An 18,456-nucleotide genomic window follows, 5' to 3' on the forward strand; every position below is an offset into this window, starting at 1 on the left:
CTAGTAACTGCTCGACTCATTCCGTCCTTCTAGTCTCTCTTATTGTAGAAAACTATCATCAAAATGTTCAGGACTTCTTTCTGCGGGAAATATTTCATATTTGGTTTCCAGCTTCCTAATGGTGATTTGTGTGAAGAAATTCTATCATCAACCTTGCACTATTGACAATAATGATAAGATATTTTGTTTTCAGTTTTAATATAATTTGTAACTATGAAATTTTACATCAGCCGTTTAGCCATTTTCTATTTGTCAATAGTTTGAGATTTTTCTACAACGCTCATTGATAAAGAATATTTTTCGTCATTTTAGGCTTAGTAGCAAAAAAGAACACAGTAATTTGAAACATAATATTTATTGTTGGGTTCACTGTGGCTTTTCAAACTCCAGATTAGTAATGATATATCCCAACTCGTTCGTTATGTGACGTTTTTTTATTTCTATGATCGAATCGAGTAATCTATGAATTACTGGTAAATTATTAAGTCAAGATAGTATTTAAACAAATGCTTATAATCTTGAAGAAACTGTGATTTTTTTTCTGTTCGTTGTTGTCACCTTTTTTTTTTTTTAATTATGTGTTAAAATATTCCTCTGGCATCTTCCACTTCTATTGGAGCTTACGACCAGGCAACAGGCGGGTTTCTAGTTCAGTTTTTAAATACTAGTGGTCGTTGTGGATTAACTATGCCACTTGGAGGACGAGGTCCTATCAGATTTGGAAACCGCATATTATATACTTAAAAATATTCTCAATAACAAAGAATGAATAATACAAAAAAAAGTTAAATCCGCTCGCAACAACAAAAAATGTGTTCTATTTTCACACTTTTCTGATATGCATTGGAATGCAAATTACAATATATACATTGATTTATAAATATAAAATCAAGGCTTGTGTCAAATTGATTGGATATTAAATATGGTCGAAAGAAGGCGTCTAAAATCATACAAAAAATGTTCATTCCACTTTTGTTTACTTGAGAAGACTTATTCTACAGAAAAACCAGATTATTTTTAGTTACCTAATTCACCAACAAAAACGTCCGTCGGTAGGACCCCATGTCCCTCTCGCACTATCACATTTCCATACTCTGTGAAAGCAGAAAATTCGTTCAAACCCCAATAAGAAAAATATTAAATGGTTCCCTTATCATAAAGATCTTGTTTATTAAGTTTCAAATTCATGTGACCACAAAGAACATTAAACAAAACGTTTACCTACCATAAATCAAAACTTTAACCTATCACATGTCTCATTTGGCAATTATATTACAACGTTTTCAAAATAATGAAAATATGCAATAAGCTTCAAGTAAACACGAACTTACATAAATCAAAAATGTTACCCATCATAACCAAAACTTTAACCCCATACTGTACGAACGAACCCATGATAGAACTGAAAGCATAATGACCATCTGTTGTCGCCGACGGTGCAATTGAATTAATTTATTGCAAAGTTTGTGGTTACTATTTACAAGATTGAAAAAATTAAGCATTTTTTAAAAATCGATAAATCCCAACTCTTTCGCTACCAGAAGATATGATATGAGTGCCAATGACACAACTCTCTGTCTAAGTCACAACCATGTAAAAGCTCTCACACAGACAAACAACCCCCCATAATTGAGAATTATAAGGGCATACACCACAAGCATGGGGCCATATTATACTGCATCTACCCAGCACGAGAAACAAACCCTGCAGTAAATAGATGTAAGAATATGTGGTATGAGTGCTGCTTGTGTTTGTAGTCACGTTTCGGATTTCAATAAAATTTATTTTGTATTACTGATCAATTATAAAAAAAAAGATTGTTTACCGCAAATTAAATAAATCCTTGAAGAAATTGTGGTGCTTGTCTTGTTTTTCTCGTGGTTTTTTTTTTTCTTTTCGTCATAGCGTGTCAATCGGAGCTTATACATGTGGGTCTCCAACACACAACCTCGGTATTGAAGGATTAGATAAGCTGTATATAGACTAGGACTCTAGGCCAACGAAGCCCTGTCCTATTTTTAAAACTGCATATAATAATTCAACAAGTCTATTTTCACAGCATTTATTGCAGATTTAAAGGCTTCTTTATAAAATGTATATGTTTATATATATATATATATATAAATTCTCAATAACGTACACTGAATCGTAAATACAACTTGGATCCTCCAAAATATTGCTCACAACAAAAAACATATATTCTACATTCACACTTATCTGATATGCATTGGAATGCTAGTTATAATATATAATGATTTAAGTATATCAAATCAAACTTTGTATCAAATGGATAGGAAATTATATATATGGTCGGATTAAGGCTTCTTTAATCATGAGAAAACCTACAATTCCATTTTTGTGTATTTAAACAGGACAACAATGTAAAGAAGAAAATAGTTTACATTAAAAATCAGGTTATATAATTTAGAATCAAAAATATTTGTTCATAGAACACCTTGCCCAGCTTGCCCTTTCCCATTTCCATGTTCTGTGAAACTTAAACTTTTCACATTTTCAAGTTCCATAAACAGTGTTGTTGAAGGCTGTACGGTGACCTATAGTTGTTAATGTCTGTGTCATTTTGGTCTTTTGTGGATAGTTGTCTCATTGGCAATCATACCACATCTTCTTTTTTATATTTGGCATATATACAAATGGATTTCATAATGAAATTATGCATCAAATTTCAAGTTGATGTGAATACAATCTGACCTATACTGTACTCTACCTTTAACCAAAACTTTAACCCCATACTGTTTAAACGAGGCTAAAAGCACTAAAAACATAAGGCTCTCTCAGCTCTAACTTGCGACACAATTAAACTCATATATTACAAAGTCTAGGTTAACTATGTACATACTTGAAAGATTAAACATGTTTAAATATATTATTATCAACCAAAAATAGTGATTGTAAAAAAAAACAAATTAAGCCAACCTGAAATGTTTTGTTTTCGTAAACTAAAGGCTCTAAAGAGCCTGTGTCGCTCACATTGGTCAACAAAGGACACAGATGGATTCATGACAAAATTGTGTTTTGGTGATGGTGATGTGTTTCAAGATTTAACTTTACTTAACATTCTTGCTGCTTACAATTATCTCTATCTATAATGAACTTGGCCAAGTAGTTTCAGTGGAAAATGTTTGTGAAAATCTACAAATTTTATGAAAATTGTTATAAATTGACTATGAAGGGCAATAACTCCTTAAAATTACCAATTCAGGGGCAGCAACCTAACAACAGGTTGTCCGATTCATCTGAAAATTTCATGGCTGATAGATCTTGACCTGATAAACAATTTAACCCCCATATCAGATTTGCTCTAAATGCTTTGGTTTTTGAGTTATAAGCCAAAAACTGCATTTTACCCCTATGTTCTATTTTTAGCCGTGGCGGCCATCTTGGTTGGTTGGCCGAGTTACCGGACACATTTTTTAAACTAGATACCCCAATGATGATTATGGCCAAGTTTGGTTTAATTCGGCCAAGTAGTTTTAGAGGAGAAGATTTTTTTTAAAGATTATTAAGATTTACGAAAAATGGTTAAAAATTGACTATAAAGGGCAATAACTCCTAAAGGGGTCAACTGACCATTTTGGTCATGTTGACTTATTTGTAAATCTTACTTTGCTGAACATTATTGCTGTTTAGAGTTTATCTCCATCTATAATAATATTCATGATAATAACCAAAAACAGCAAAATTTCCTTAAAATTACAAATTCAGGGGCAGCAACCTAACAACGGGCTGTCCGATTCATCTGAAAATTTCAGGGCTGGTAGATCCTGACCTGATAAACAATTTTATCCTGTCAGATTTGCTCTAAATGCTTTGGTTTTTGAGTTATAAGCCAAAAACTGCATTTTACCCCTATGTTCTATTTTTAGCCATGGCTGCCATCTTGGTTGGTTGGCCGGGTCACCGGACACAATTTTTGAACAAGATACCCAAATGATGATTGTGGCCAAATTTGGTTAAATTTAAATTTGGCCCAGTAGTTTTAGAGGAGAAGATTTTTGTAAAAGTTTAAACGACGGACGACAGACGACGGACGACGACGATGACGAACGACGTACGCCAAGTGATGAGAAAAGGTCACTTGGCCCTTTGGGCCAGGTGAGCTAAAAAAAACAAAGCACCTTACATCATTTTAAGTTTAGTGGCCACAACCACAAAAATATATCACATTGGAATGTGTATTGTTAGGAATCATTTCGAGATCTCTTGTCAGATGTAAGAAGTTTTTCTGTATCACAGTCAGCCGATACAAAATCATTATCCCATTCTAATTCAACGGACTGTGCTGGACTTTCTTTGTTTCTTGTACCAATGGTAGCATAAAGGTTTTCTTCAGTTAGTGATCTTTGTCGCTTTTGAGGCACTACACCTAAAATCAATTCAAATAATTGAAGAAAAAAAATAATGAGTGTGACAATTTTTTAACTTAGTCTGTTACTTTAAAAAGATTTATTGTGAGTAGTTATCACTACTATAGAATAACGTATAGTAGAAGGATGATGCAAGCTTATTTTCATTCTTCATTTAGAGCTCCTTGATGAAATCTGTAACTTCTATCTTCCCGTCTGACAGGGTTGATATGACAATATTTGCATAGTTCATTGATCAGCATTACTTTTCTTGATTAGGTTTATTTTTCAGATGCTATACGTAAAGTGTAAACCATATTTCATGTATAAATGAGTTAAAAATGACATGTTTGTCTTGCAGTGTTCATATTTTTATGGTTAATTGGTAAAAATTAAGTTTGATAAAACGTTTCATTTCTCAAATTCCTTAATTAATAGGTCAATATTTATCGGAGAATACAACATATGTAATGATGTAACTTAATGTGATACCTGTAGCAAGACCTTAATACTAAAGCAATTTTACAGTAAAATTTAATCATGATTTGTAGCAAGTGAGAAATTTTATCAAGTGCACTCTACATTTAACTATTCATCCATATGCAGTTTAGTTTTCTTGCTTATATACTTCAGTATGGCTTACCTTCTTCATGTTCCCATTCTAAGTCTATCGATGATGATTTGTCTTTGGTATGTGTCCCTGATAAAGAACTTGTTGAACTATGTCCATCTGTTGAGCCTGTTCAATTTAAAAGGTATACATATTTGAGGTATTTGAGAGAGGCGTTCATCTGATTTAAAAACAGTTTTCTTGTTCACCATAATTTTTACAAAATTGTTTGCTTCACATTGATTCATAGGCAAAAAGTAAAATCACAAACATACTGAACTTAGAGGAAAATCAATTCGGAAAGTCCATAATCACATGGCAAAATCAAATAACAAAACGCATCAAAAAGGAATGGACAAGAACTGTCATATTCATAGGCAAACGTCTCTTTTTAGTATTTCTGCAAATCTTACGAAAATCAAAGTGAAGGCCAACACTAAGTCTCTGATGGGACAGACTGACTTCAACCATTGTTTGACGACTACATCAAAGTAATTTATGGAAAAATCAGACAATCAAAACTGTATTATTCAGAATTTGGAAAAATATAATTCAATCATAGAGGCAGTATTGGGTATGGAACAGACCATCATGGTGGTTTCGTGGTAACGGTCGCCTCTAGTGTGGAGGTATTAGGTTTGATTCCTGGTCGTGTTAAATCCAAGACTTGATTCTCTAAACACACAACATTAAGAACAAATACTGGTTGTGACAGATACACAAGAATGTGTGCGAGTATTGAGATGATATATCGTCGTTTAGGCTGTGGACATTGTGTCGGTGCAATATAAGCAGAATCCATACTCAAATAAAAATCAATTGTTCTCGTTTTGATATGCAAGAATTCTATTCCTCTGAACGTTTTAAATATGCATCATCGAGATATACATTAATCGTATGGAACTAGTGATAATGACACTAGTTGTTCAAATATACCCAACAATTACATCGGTATTAGTGTACTTTAGGGGGTTAATCTCTTTAGAATTATTTTCAACTTCAAAAATCACCTACTTACCGTGATTTAAATGAGTCTTTTTAAGGGATCGCGCCCTTACACTTTCTAAGAACATATCAAAATCATCTTCTCCTCCTGCACTGAAACATTTAAAAATACATATACACTATATATAAAAATGGAAGTTTTTCAATGAAAAAAAATTAGAGTCCTCAAGAATCTTCAAAATATCTGATCTATTCGTTTACTTGCAGGAAATGATTGCTTGTATTAAGATATTTTTTGATTGTATAATAATACTGTATACCAAAGTTCATGAGTTTGTCGCGCGCTTTTCTTTGTTTAACTTCATCAGGAACGTTCAAACTAAAACAACTGACAGCAAAGACTGTATAATACCAAAACAAAATGAAAATATATATGACTAAAGTGACATAAAAAAATACAAATTCGACTATTTCAAAGGTAAGCTTTGTCTGAACCAGCTATAATCTTAGCCTCTTTTATCAACGGGCACTGGGAACTATCAATCTACCAGTTTAAGTGAGAACATGATAAGGAAACAATGTACATGAAACAATATCCTCGTGATACACTTTGAAAATATCACATATCAGAGGAACAATATTAACTTTTACAGTTTTAAAATTTAATTACATTTCCCATTCGGTTTCATCATCACCAAGCCATGATTTACCACTTTTGGAAGTATTTTTATTTTTTGCCGTTGTCTCTTTTGCTTTTTGGAATTTAGCAACCCGTGCTGCTTCACGTTTAGCTTCATAGAACTTTTCTTCTTCAGCTCGGATTTCTTCCTCTTCTTGTCTCAGCTTGAAAGTAACAAATAAATGAATTGAAAGGGTAAAATGTCAAGCCTTTGCTAACTACTAGTATACATTAACATTTTTGTCTCTACTCTAAGAAAATCATTTTTTTATTTGACAATTTTCTCTCAATAATTACACTAGCTCTTACTCTATATAGCAGTTTGAATCACAAAATTATTAACAATTATTTTAACTAATATTTACTTTGAGATTGCACTTCTAAGTTTTGTAGTGATTATTCAAATGATCATAACCTCTCTGAATTAGCACTGCGTTCGCTTGATTGAATACTACTATAATTATATAATGTTTCTGTTACAAAGACAGATCAAAACTTGCTAAGTTAAAACTTCATTTGAGAAATACGTTAAATATATTATCTACGGAAATCTTGATATTAAAGTTCGGTCTTATAAAAAAATCTAACCAATGTTCGATAATAAACTATTTATATTAAAACTTTTAAAAGAAAAGCTCCAACAAACATTTTCAATATGATTAAAATGTATAAACATGACTTTACAAAATACAAAACAAAATTAACATGTTTTCAATATATTCAAAATACGTAAATTATATTACATGTGCATACAATTTCATAAAATAACATACTATATAAATATAATAAAATATAAACGTAACAGAATAAAAAATATAGCAAAGTGAAGCGTTTTGTGAAAAAAATATGTAGTTTATTCATAAATATTATTACCAAATAACGATTACTCCTAAACCTTCATTCATGCATATATAAAATTATCAAAATGGGTTTATTTGTCTACGAGACAGTCATTAAATAAACATATGTCTTGGATTTGAAACTTTAAAAGAAAATATTTTGCATTTAAAGATATTTTTACAAATGGATACAAAAGTATTGTACCAAAGAAACTGTTAGCAAATGTTATCCTACCTTAGAGTCGATTTCAGCATCAAGTATTTTTTGGTGTTTAACGATGTCCGTATAAGATTTATTCAACAAAAGCTGTTTTTCTTTCTCAGTCACCAATCTAATATACAAAAAAATAAAAGGAAAATTCAACACATGCAGACATTAATTAACTAAAAACATTGCGACGAGACATCTTGTCCTTTATTTTGTATTTGTACAACATGAATAAATATAAAATAAAAACAGCCACGTACAACACATTGTAATATTTTTCAAGTTACCTTACCCGCTCAGCATAGGAAGAAACTGTAAAAGGCCCTGGTTGTAATTCCAAATTTACTCTACAAAATCAACTGCTCAATTTTAAAAAGCTAAAATCTGCTTTGAAATTTAATTATATGACAAACAAACCTCCATCCCACTGAGATGAACATTGGCTTAGATGTAAAACATGTAATTAGATGATCTTAAATACTGATCCAGAATTATGGAAAAGGGGGACCAAACAAGGCAATGTTGGGGTTTGGACACATGTAAACAGTTTAAACGTTAATCATCTATGTAACCCCACTAGGAGGAGAATTCCACTTAATCATGCCATTAATAAATTTGTATGATCATACCATCATTTGTAGTGTATTAGCCATACGTAGTTTAAAAAAAAAACTATAAAGAAATTCAGGATAATTCTAAATCTCGAGCTTTCTCTGAAACTAATTCTATATAAATGTTTGATTTTTCAACCCTGTATATCACCATTCATGTGAAATTAAAACATAATCTTAAAAAGAAAAATCAAAAATGCTTTTAAATATAAAACTAGCAGCATGCGCTATAAATTTGTTAATAGTGAACAAAACGGGGAAACATGCTACAGAGAAACCAGTAATCAGTATTGGCGACCTACATTTGCGCGGATTTGTAAATGAAACGCATTACATTTGCGCAGAGAAATAGTATTAAATTTGAATGAATTTACCTGCAGTTTACCTGGTTTTTTTTTTACCTATAATTTGGTTTTCGATTAACATCGTCACTATATATATTGAAAAGCATATACTAATATAAGACAAGTCTCTATTTGTTTATATAAACATTAACCAGATGCTCCGCAGGGCGTAGCTTTATACGACCGCAGAGGTTGAACCCTGAACGGTTGGGGCAAGTATGGACACAACATTCAAGCTGGATTCAGCTCTAAATTTGGATTGTGATTAAATAGTTGACACAGCATAGGTTTCTGACACAGAATGAATGTGTTCTAATGAACTTAAAATTTTTGTTTTCTCTTAGAGCAATTCACTATGCTGTTGAATATTAATCCTCTCAAAAAAATGTTTGAAGAAATTTTCTTTTTTATTTATGAAATTTCAAATGAGAAAAATTGAACCCAATTTTTTAATCACATCCCCTTTCCCTTATTCCAAAACTAATCTCAATTAAAATTTCTAATGGAGTTTGCAACTCATTTAAATACATCATAAAATATTAAGATGTAAAAAAACTGCTTGTTATCACTGAATGGTAAAGATTATTTTAATTTATCAGTTGGTAGTAAAAAGTGAATATACATTGTATATTGTATATAACAAAGATTTAAGTTGATTCTGGACAAAGAAAGATAACTCCAATTAAAAAAAAATCTTGCTATTGCACAATATTTTGCAATTAGATATTTCTTGCTTACTATTCTGGACAAAGAAAGATAACTCTAATTAAAAAAAAATTGCTATTTCACAATATTGTGCAATTAGATATTTCTTTCCATTGCGCAATACTGTGCAATTGAAAAGACTTGCTATTGCACAATACTTAATATAATAATTTTAGATCCTGATTTGGACCAACTTGAAAACTGGGCCCATAATAAAAAAATCTAAGTACATTTTTGGATTCAGCATATCAAAGAACCCCAAGATTTCAATTTTTGTTAAAATCAGACTAAGTTTAATTTAGGACCCTTTGGACTTTAGTGTAGACCAATTTGAAAACAGGACCAAAAATGAAAAATCTACATACACAGTTAGATTTGGTATATCAAAGAACCCCATTTATTCAATTTTTGATGAAATCAAACAAAGTTTAATTTTGGACCCCGATTTGGACCAACTTGAAAACTGGGCCAATAATCAAGAATCTAAGTACATTTTTAGATTCAGCATATCAAAGAACCTAACTGATTCATTTTTTGTCAAAATCAAACTAAGTTTAATTTTGGACCCTTTGGACCTTAATGTAGACCAATTTGAAAACGGGACCAAAAGTTAAGAATCTACATACACAGTCATGACAGTTAGATTCGGCATATCAAAGAACCCCAATTATTCAATTTTGATGAAATCAAACAAAGTTTAATTTTGGACCATTTGGGCCCCTTATTCTGTTGGGACCAAAACTCCCAAAATCAATACCAACCTTCCTTTTATGGTCATAAACCTTGTGTTTAAATTTCATAGATTTCTATTTACTTATACTAACGTTATGGTGCGAAAACCAAGAAAAATGCTTATTTGGGTCCCTTTTTGGCCCCTAATTCCTAAACTGTTGGGACCTAAACTCCCAAAATCAATACCAACCTTCCTTTTGTAGTCATTAACATTGTGTTTAAATTTCATTGATTTCTATTTACTTAAACTAAAGTTATTGTGCGAAAACCAAGAATAATGCTTATTTGGGCCCTTTTTTGGCCCCTAATTCCTAAACTGTTGAAACCAAAACTCCCAAAATCAATCCCAACCGTTCTTTTGTGGTCATAAACCTTGTGTCAAAATTTCATAGATTTCTATTAACTTAAACTAAAGTTATAGTGCGAAAACCAAGAAAATGCTTATTTGGGCCCTTTTTGGCCCCTAATTCCTAAAATGTTGTGACCAAAACTCCCAAAATCAATACCAACCTTCCTTTTGTGGTCATAAACCTTGTGTTAAAATTTCATAGATTTCCATTCACTTTTACTAAAGTTATAGTGCGAAAACTAAAAGTATTCGGACGACGACGACGACGACGACGCAGACGACGCAGACGACGACGACGCAGACGACGACGCCAACGTGATAGCAATATACGACGAAAAATTTTTCAAATTTTGCGGTCGTATAAAAAGCACTACATTTAGGTAAAAGAAAAGTTTTGAAGAAAATACAGCGACTATCATGGAAAAGAACATTCAAAGTATATAGTAATGAATAAAACGCAGTATACATGCGGATGATATCTTTCCTTGCCTGATACTTGTATTTTAGCGATTTGAGATAGCATTGACGAACATTTCACCAGTTTAAAATTTCAGAAACTGTTGAACCGTAAACTGAATTTTCTCTTTGTCTGTGCGTTTTACAAGAGCTTGGTATCGCTGACGCATTTTTAAATTAACAGTAGCCTGAACTTGTAGAATAATCCCAACGAAAATGTAGAAGGCTGGATAAGTTGAATAAAACTGTTCATTGTAATGGCTATGAAAAGACTCTGCCCCATTGTTGATACGTTTTGTTTCTTCATTGGGACAGCCGTCCACATTAATGGTGGAAATTTTGACTCGCTGGTAACATCATTTTCTACTAAGTAGTCGGCATTTGTTTCAATTTTCATTTACAGTCCTAAGCATTTGACATTTAACTGTCTTCAAAACTGTTCAGTTTAATGTCCTAACAATATTAAGTTTTTTTTATTATATGTTTTGTATAAATCCGCGCAAATGTAACTTTTCAACAGGTAAATTTCGCGCAAATGTAGAACCAACCGCGCAAACGTAACGCCCCGATCAGTATGATAGAGTTAATAATCGACAACATATTTGTTGAATCTGGATGTAGACTTTTTCAACAAATTGTCGGCATTCCTATTGGAAAGAAATGTGCGCCTCTCCTTGACGACCTCTTGATATATTCATATGAGTCGTAGATCCTTCAGACACTTGTCAAAAACAAGGCGATAAAAGAATCTAGATCATTTGATTTCACATTCATTTATATAGATGATGTTCTATCCATTAACAATCAACAACTGTTCTGATTGGGTTCCATCAATATATCCCCCAGAACTAGCAATTAAAGAAACAACATAAATGGCTGCCTCTTTCTCATTCTTAGATTTAAACCCCGAATTAGAGGTGAGCGGTCATCTCAGTACCAGAATATATATGACAAACGAGACGATTTTAATTTTGTAATTATCGATTTCACCCACCTTAGAAGTAATATACCAACTTCTGCTAAATATGTGATTTCCCTACTCATTCGGTATTCAAGGGTTTGCAGCCGCTACTCAGACTTTATGGACGTCCCCAGTGTCTGGGCAGAAAGTTGATGAACCAGAGTTATATCAAAGAACATGTTGTCATCTTCATCGTTCATCGGAAGATACCCCGAACTTTGTTGATAGATATTCCGTGTCAAAGTACTCCACGTCCTTCTTAAATAATATATGATGGTCGAGAGGTACATAGTTTAAATGTCCACGTCCTTCACAAATAATACATGATGGTCGAGAGGTACATAGTTTATATGTCCACGTCCTTCACAAATAATACATGATGGTCGAGAGGTACATAGTTTATATGTCCACGTCCTTCACAAATAATACATGATGGTCGAGAGGTACATAGTTTATATGTCCACGTCCTTCACAAATAATACACGATTGTCGAGAGGTACATAGTTTATATGTATTGACGGGGTTTGTCATCTTTTAAACTACATGTTCTGGTGTTATTTTAGTTATCTTTATAAATTATTAGCCTTTACTATTTATTCCAATGTTTGGACATATTCTTTTAGCGTGGCTCGGTACTTATACATCCTGCCATTGTTTTTTTTTTTTTTTTTGTGCTATAGATGGTATTTTTTTGTATTCTTGTCTTTCATTTTTGTTTATGTGCTTTGTCTTTATAACATTGTTTTTCTTTGTTGACACAATGTTGACTGCTGAATAGAAAATAAGAAGATATGATATGATTACCGAAGGGACGAATCTCCACAAGAGACCAAATGACACAGAAATCAACAACTGTATGTGTACCCTATTTGTGACGGTTTAACCTATTATATCTTTGTTCGCACATACTTGGCAATACATGTATAATGGAATTTTATGAGACTGTTATACAAGTGAGAGGTTAAGCTAGCTATAAAACATGTTTTATCCACCAGTTTTACATAAGGAAATGCTTGGACCAAATGATAATTATAACAATTGTTTTTCATTCGTTTGAAATGTCTGAGATTCTGATTTTGCCATTTGATAAGGGACTTTCCGTTTAGAACTTTCCTTGGAGTTCAGAATTTTCTGTTATTTATTTTTAACTATAGACTGAGACTGTGTCTCGGTTTTTTAACGTGCTAGCACAAAACTATTTTTTAACGTGCTAGCACAATAGTCTACAAAACTACATTTGTATGTACATTATCCTACTTACATTGTTGTTTTAACGATGAGCCCACCTTACTCACTTACTCCTTAATATTTACGAGAAAAAAAATCATAACATCGTTATCGAAAAGGTGAGGCTACAGAACATCTTTATCGAAATGGTGAGGCTACAAATAAACAGTGAAAGTGTAGCACTGCTTTTTCATTACCTGCATGCGTATCCGATAGCTACCTTTTCTATTTCTTTCTTTTAAAAATTACTGGTTTACGGAAGAATATCTACTCTACTTTATTTATAAAATTGTTAAAACCTTTTTTGTGCATTAATATTACAGGGTTTTCTTTCCTACAAATTTATATATACACATTCTTTATAAATTTCATTGTTAGCTCACCTGGCCCGAAGGGCCAAGTGAGCTTTTCCCATCACTTGGCGTCCGTCGTCCGTCGTCCGTCGTCATCGTCGTCGTCGTCGTCCGTCGTCGTTAACTTTTACAAAAATCTTCTCTTCTGAAACTACTAGGCCAAATTAATCCAAACTTGGCCACAATCATCATTTGGGTATCTAGTTTAAAAAATGTGTGGCGTGACCCCGCCAACCAACCAAGATGGCCGCCATGGCTAAAAATAGAACATAGGGGTAAAATGCAGTTTTTAGCTTATAACTCAAAAACCAAGGCATTTAGAGCAAATCTGACATGGGGTAAAATTGTTTATCAGGTCAAGATCTTTCTGCCCTCAAATTTTCAGATGAATCCGACAACCCGTTGTTGGGTTGCTGCCCCTGAATTGGTAATTTTAGGGAATTTTTTGCTGTTTTTGGTTGTTATCTTGAATATTATTATAGATAGAGATAAACTGTAAACAGCAATAATGTTCCGCAAAGTTAGATTTACAAATAAGTCAGCATTACCAAAATGGTCAGTTGACCCCTTTAGGAGTTATTGACCTTTATAGTCAATTTTTAACCATTTTTCGTAAATCTTAGAAATCTTTTACAAAAATCTTCTCCTCTGAAACTACTGTGCTAAATTAATCCAAACTTGGCCACAGTCATCTTTGAGGTATCTAGTCTAAAAAATGTGTGGCGTGACCTGGTCAACCAACCAAGATGGCCGCCATGGCTAAAAATAGAACATAGGGGTAAAATGCAGTTTTTGGCTTACAACTCAAAAACCAAAGCATTTAGAGCAAATCTGACATGGGTTAAAAGTGTTTATCAGGTCAAGATCTATCTGTCCTGAAATTTTCAGATGAATCGGACAACCTGTTGTTGGGTTGCTGCCCCTGAATTGGTAATTTTAGGGAATTTTTGCTGTTTTTGGTTATTATCTTGAATATTATTATAGATAGAGATAAACTGTAAACAGCAATAATGTTCAGCAAAGTTAGATTTACAAATAAGTCAACATGACTAAAATATTCAATTGACCCCTTAAGGAGTTATTGACCTTTATAGTTAATTTTTAGCATTTTTCATAAATTTTTGTAAATTTTTAGAAAATATTTTCCACTGTAATTACTGGGCCAAGTTCATTATAGATAAAGATAATTGTAGCAACAAGAATGTTCAGTAAAGTAAGATCTACAAACACATCACCTTCACCAAAACACAATTATGTCATGAATTTATCTGTGTCCATTGTTTAATATGCACATAGACCAAGGTGAGCGACACAGGCTCTTGAGAGCCTCTAGTTTATATACTTTCTGAACTATTAGACAGAATGTTGGCATACAAAAACTCAACCTGACCTGCAGAAAAATTCATGTTTTTTTACAAAGTTCTTGTAACCTATTTATTTCAACACAAATATATCATTGTATGTAGTTTATCATGCACTTCTTTTTAAATAAAAATAAATTTCATAAATTGAATTCTGTGTTAATAGAAATAGTACTTGTGCAACCAAATAAAATGATTGTGACACATACAAATTATACGATTAAAACCATTGTAATAGTAAAAACCCATGCTTTCTTCATACAGTATATCAGATTTAACATGATGAATTCTCTTTTCATTAGAACCTTTGACAGGGATAAAACATCGATAGGGATGACATATATTAAATACCCCAAAAGTCTACTCTTTATATCTACCAATACAATCGTTTACCGTGCATTGTGGGCTTTTTATATACTCATAAAAACCTATACAAATGACTTGACTGATCATTTATAAGTTATTGACGTTCAGTGATTCGTAATTGTCCTACCTTGTCATTTCATCTTCATTGTTGTCCTACAAAGATAAACATATCAAATGATATGAAATAAAAATTTTAAAATATAGGTCTAAGTCCTTATATCAATTTAGTTTTCTTTCAAGATGTATTTTTCAGATTGTAAAGAGTCAAAGCATATAACGTTAACATATATACTTATCCGTTGTAACGTATTCAACTGTTTTATACAAAAACATGAAAAAGTGAGATAATTATCGCTATTAATGAATTAATGATAAAACATTTCTTCAAAAGGAAAACTATCGCAGTGGTCGTTCGCATACAGAGCGTTATAAAGACGAATTTCTCAATAGCTATTTCATTTAAGAAATAGTAATGTTTCACTGTTATATAAAAATAACGCTTTCATGATATAAAAATTCTTTAGTGGATCAACTTATCAGAAAATTATAAATTGGGTCATCCATGAATTTTGATTTTTTCATAGTTATATATGAAATATTCAAAGTTCAGTGCGTCAAATATGTCAGAAAAAATTCTATATCCTGTATCTTTTTTTTTTTCTCTTTGTGGAAATAAATAAAAACTTACATACATAGTGAGGTGTCGCATTGTCGATTTTTATATTTTTTCTAATTAATAAAAATTCAGTTTATCATTGTACTTACATCGTCCATCAGATTCTCAAACTGAAAAAAAAAATAAGAAAGAAAATGTATCTACGTGTCTACATCATACATGTATATGCCCATCATGATTCTATGTACGTATAGTTTAATTTTGGATGTAACGCGTCTTTTGATTGGCTGACGTTATTTTGTAATCAGCCCATAGACATAATTTAGTCATGTGACCATGACGTCATCAGCGTTTTTTCATGTTTTCTACGGTTTAAAATGGAATTTAGAATTAAATTTTAAGAAATGACTTTGATATTTTATCTGTCTATTCAAAATAACATTAAAAAAACTGTTAAATAACCCGCTACGCTTAAATAAAGTTTACATTGGCATCCCGTTCTTAATTTGTCAATTATAATTATTCAGTAGAAAAGAAAAGATATGGGATATCAATGGCACAAGATCAGTACATGCACAGCAAAAACACAAAAAAAAACAAGTTTGGACTGTCCTTCTAATTAATAAAATATACATGTAGACAATGTAACATAACATGCTCTTCAAAGCGATTTTTTTAAAACAATTTTTAACCAGATGCTCCGCAGGGCGCAGCTTTATACGACCGCACAGGTTGAACCCTGAAAGGATGGGGCAAGTATGGACACAACATTCAAGCTGAATTCAGCTCTAAATTTGGATTGTGATTAAATAGTTGACACAGCATAGGTTTTGGACACAGAATGAATGTGGTCTAATGAACTTAAAATATTTTTTTTGCCTTTGAGCAAATCACTATGCTGTTGAATATTAATCCTCTCAAAAAAATGTTTGAAGAAATTTTCTTTTTATTTATGAAATCTGAAATGAGAAAAATTTAACCCCCCCCCCCACCATTTTTTTTTCACATCCCCCTTTCCCTTTTTTCAAAACTGATCTCAATTCAAATTTCTAATGGAGTTTGCAACAATAACTACTCATTTAAATACATCATAAAATATTAAAATGTAACAAAAAGTGCTTGTTATCACTGAATGGTAAAGATTTTTTTTATTTATCAGTTGGTAGTAAAAGTGAATATACATTGTGTATTGTATAAAACAATGATTTAAGTTGATTCAACTACTATTCTGGACAAAGAAAGATAACTCCAATCAATTGAAAACTTCTTGCTATTGCACAATATTGTGCAATTAGATATTTCTTGCTATTGTGCAATACTGTAAAAACTGGGCCAATAATCAAAAATCTAAGTACATTTTTAGATTAAGCATATCAAAGAACCCCAAGGATTCAATTTTTGTTAAAATCAAACTAAGTTTAATTTTGGACCCTTTGGACCTTAATGTAGACCAATTGGAAAACGGGACCAAAAATTAAGAATCTACATACACAGTTAGATCTGGCATATCAAAGAACCCCAATTATTCAATTTTTGATGAAATCAAACAAAGTTCAATTTTGAACCCTTTGGGCCCTTATTCCTAAACTGTTGGGACCAAAACTCCCAAAATCAAACCCAACCTTCCTTTTATGGTCATAAACCTTGTGTTTAAATTTCAAAGATTTCTATTTACTTATACTAAAGTTATGGTGCGAAAACCAAGAATAATGCTTACTTGGGCCCCTTTTTGGCCCCTAATTCCTAAACGGTTCAGACCTCAACTCCCAAAATCAATCCCAACCTTCCTTTTGTGGTCATAAACCTTGTGTTTAAATTTCATTGATTTCTATTTACTTATACTAAAGTTATTGTGCGAAAACCAAGAATAATGCTTATTTGGGCCCTTTTTTTGCCCCTAATTCCTAAACTGTTTGAACTAAAACTCCCAAAATTAATCCCAACCTTCCTTTTGTGGTCATAAACCTTGTGTCAAAATTTCATAGATTTCTATTTACTTAAACTAAAGTAATAGTGCGAAAACCAAGAAAATGCTTATTGGGCTCTTTTTGGCCCCTAATTCCTAAAATTTTGGGACAAAAACTCCCAAAATCAATCCCAACCTTCCTTTTGTGGCTATAAGCCTTGTGTTAAAATTTCATAGATTTCTATTCACTTTTACTAAAGTTAGAGTGCGAAAACTAAAAGTATTCGGACGACGACGACGCAAGACGACGACGACGCCAACGTGATAGCAATATACGACGAAAAATTAAAATTTTTGCGGTCGTATAAAAATGACAGATTGATAAGCCCAATTCTTCAGGTTACCTCCAAACTGAAAGGTCTATTTGGCTACTGAAAAGTTTGTGAAGCTACTCTTTACGATTAAATAAAGCTCATATACATTAAAACAATATAAAGAGGTTATAAATATGAAAATGGTCCAATTTATTAATAGATTTCTTTCTTTTTTTTTTTGGTGAATGTTCTAATACCAGGGAATGATCCTATACCATGCAGATGTATAATTTATCAATACTCCTCTCAACCTCACAAAATAGCTCAATTTGAAGGATCACAGCCAGGGGTATTTAATCATATCTTAATTCTTTTCTTTAATATTTTAATTCCATTTTATTTGGAGATCGGTGTCATTGAATATGATAAAGTTGGCACCATAAAACTTCACATAGTCCTCTAAATATTGTAGTACATTTGAATTTCTAGACATATATATCCCGTGCA

General features: G+C 32.1%; 1 protein-coding gene across 3 annotated transcripts in view; it reads right to left on the bottom strand.

Annotated features, from left to right (window-relative positions):
• Positions 1-2,046: 2,046 nt before the first annotated feature.
• The window catches only part of LOC143045384 (AP-1 complex-associated regulatory protein-like), a 39,654-nt gene continuing 23,244 nt past the window's right edge, over positions 2,047-18,456 (bottom strand). For 2 of the 3 annotated variants that reach the window (XM_076217842.1, XM_076217841.1), the window contains exons 3-9: positions 15,879-15,899; positions 15,241-15,266; positions 7,676-7,772; positions 6,593-6,765; positions 5,996-6,075; positions 5,011-5,106; positions 2,047-4,387 (exon numbers count right to left, since the gene is read on the bottom strand). In XM_076217842.1, the coding sequence (XP_076073957.1) occupies positions 4,203-4,387; positions 5,011-5,106; positions 5,996-6,075; positions 6,593-6,765; positions 7,676-7,772; positions 15,241-15,266; positions 15,879-15,899 (678 nt within the window). In that variant the 3' untranslated portion in view covers positions 2,047-4,202. The remainder of the gene's footprint in view (positions 4,388-5,010; positions 5,107-5,995; positions 6,076-6,592; positions 6,766-7,675; positions 7,773-15,240; positions 15,267-15,878; positions 15,900-18,456) is intronic. The other variant, XR_012968944.1, reaches the window with a different exon arrangement.

The sequence above is a fragment of the Mytilus galloprovincialis genome, chromosome 9, assembly GCF_965363235.1.
Source record: "Mytilus galloprovincialis chromosome 9, xbMytGall1.hap1.1, whole genome shotgun sequence".
In the NCBI taxonomy this organism is placed as follows: domain Eukaryota; kingdom Metazoa; phylum Mollusca; class Bivalvia; order Mytilida; family Mytilidae; genus Mytilus; species Mytilus galloprovincialis.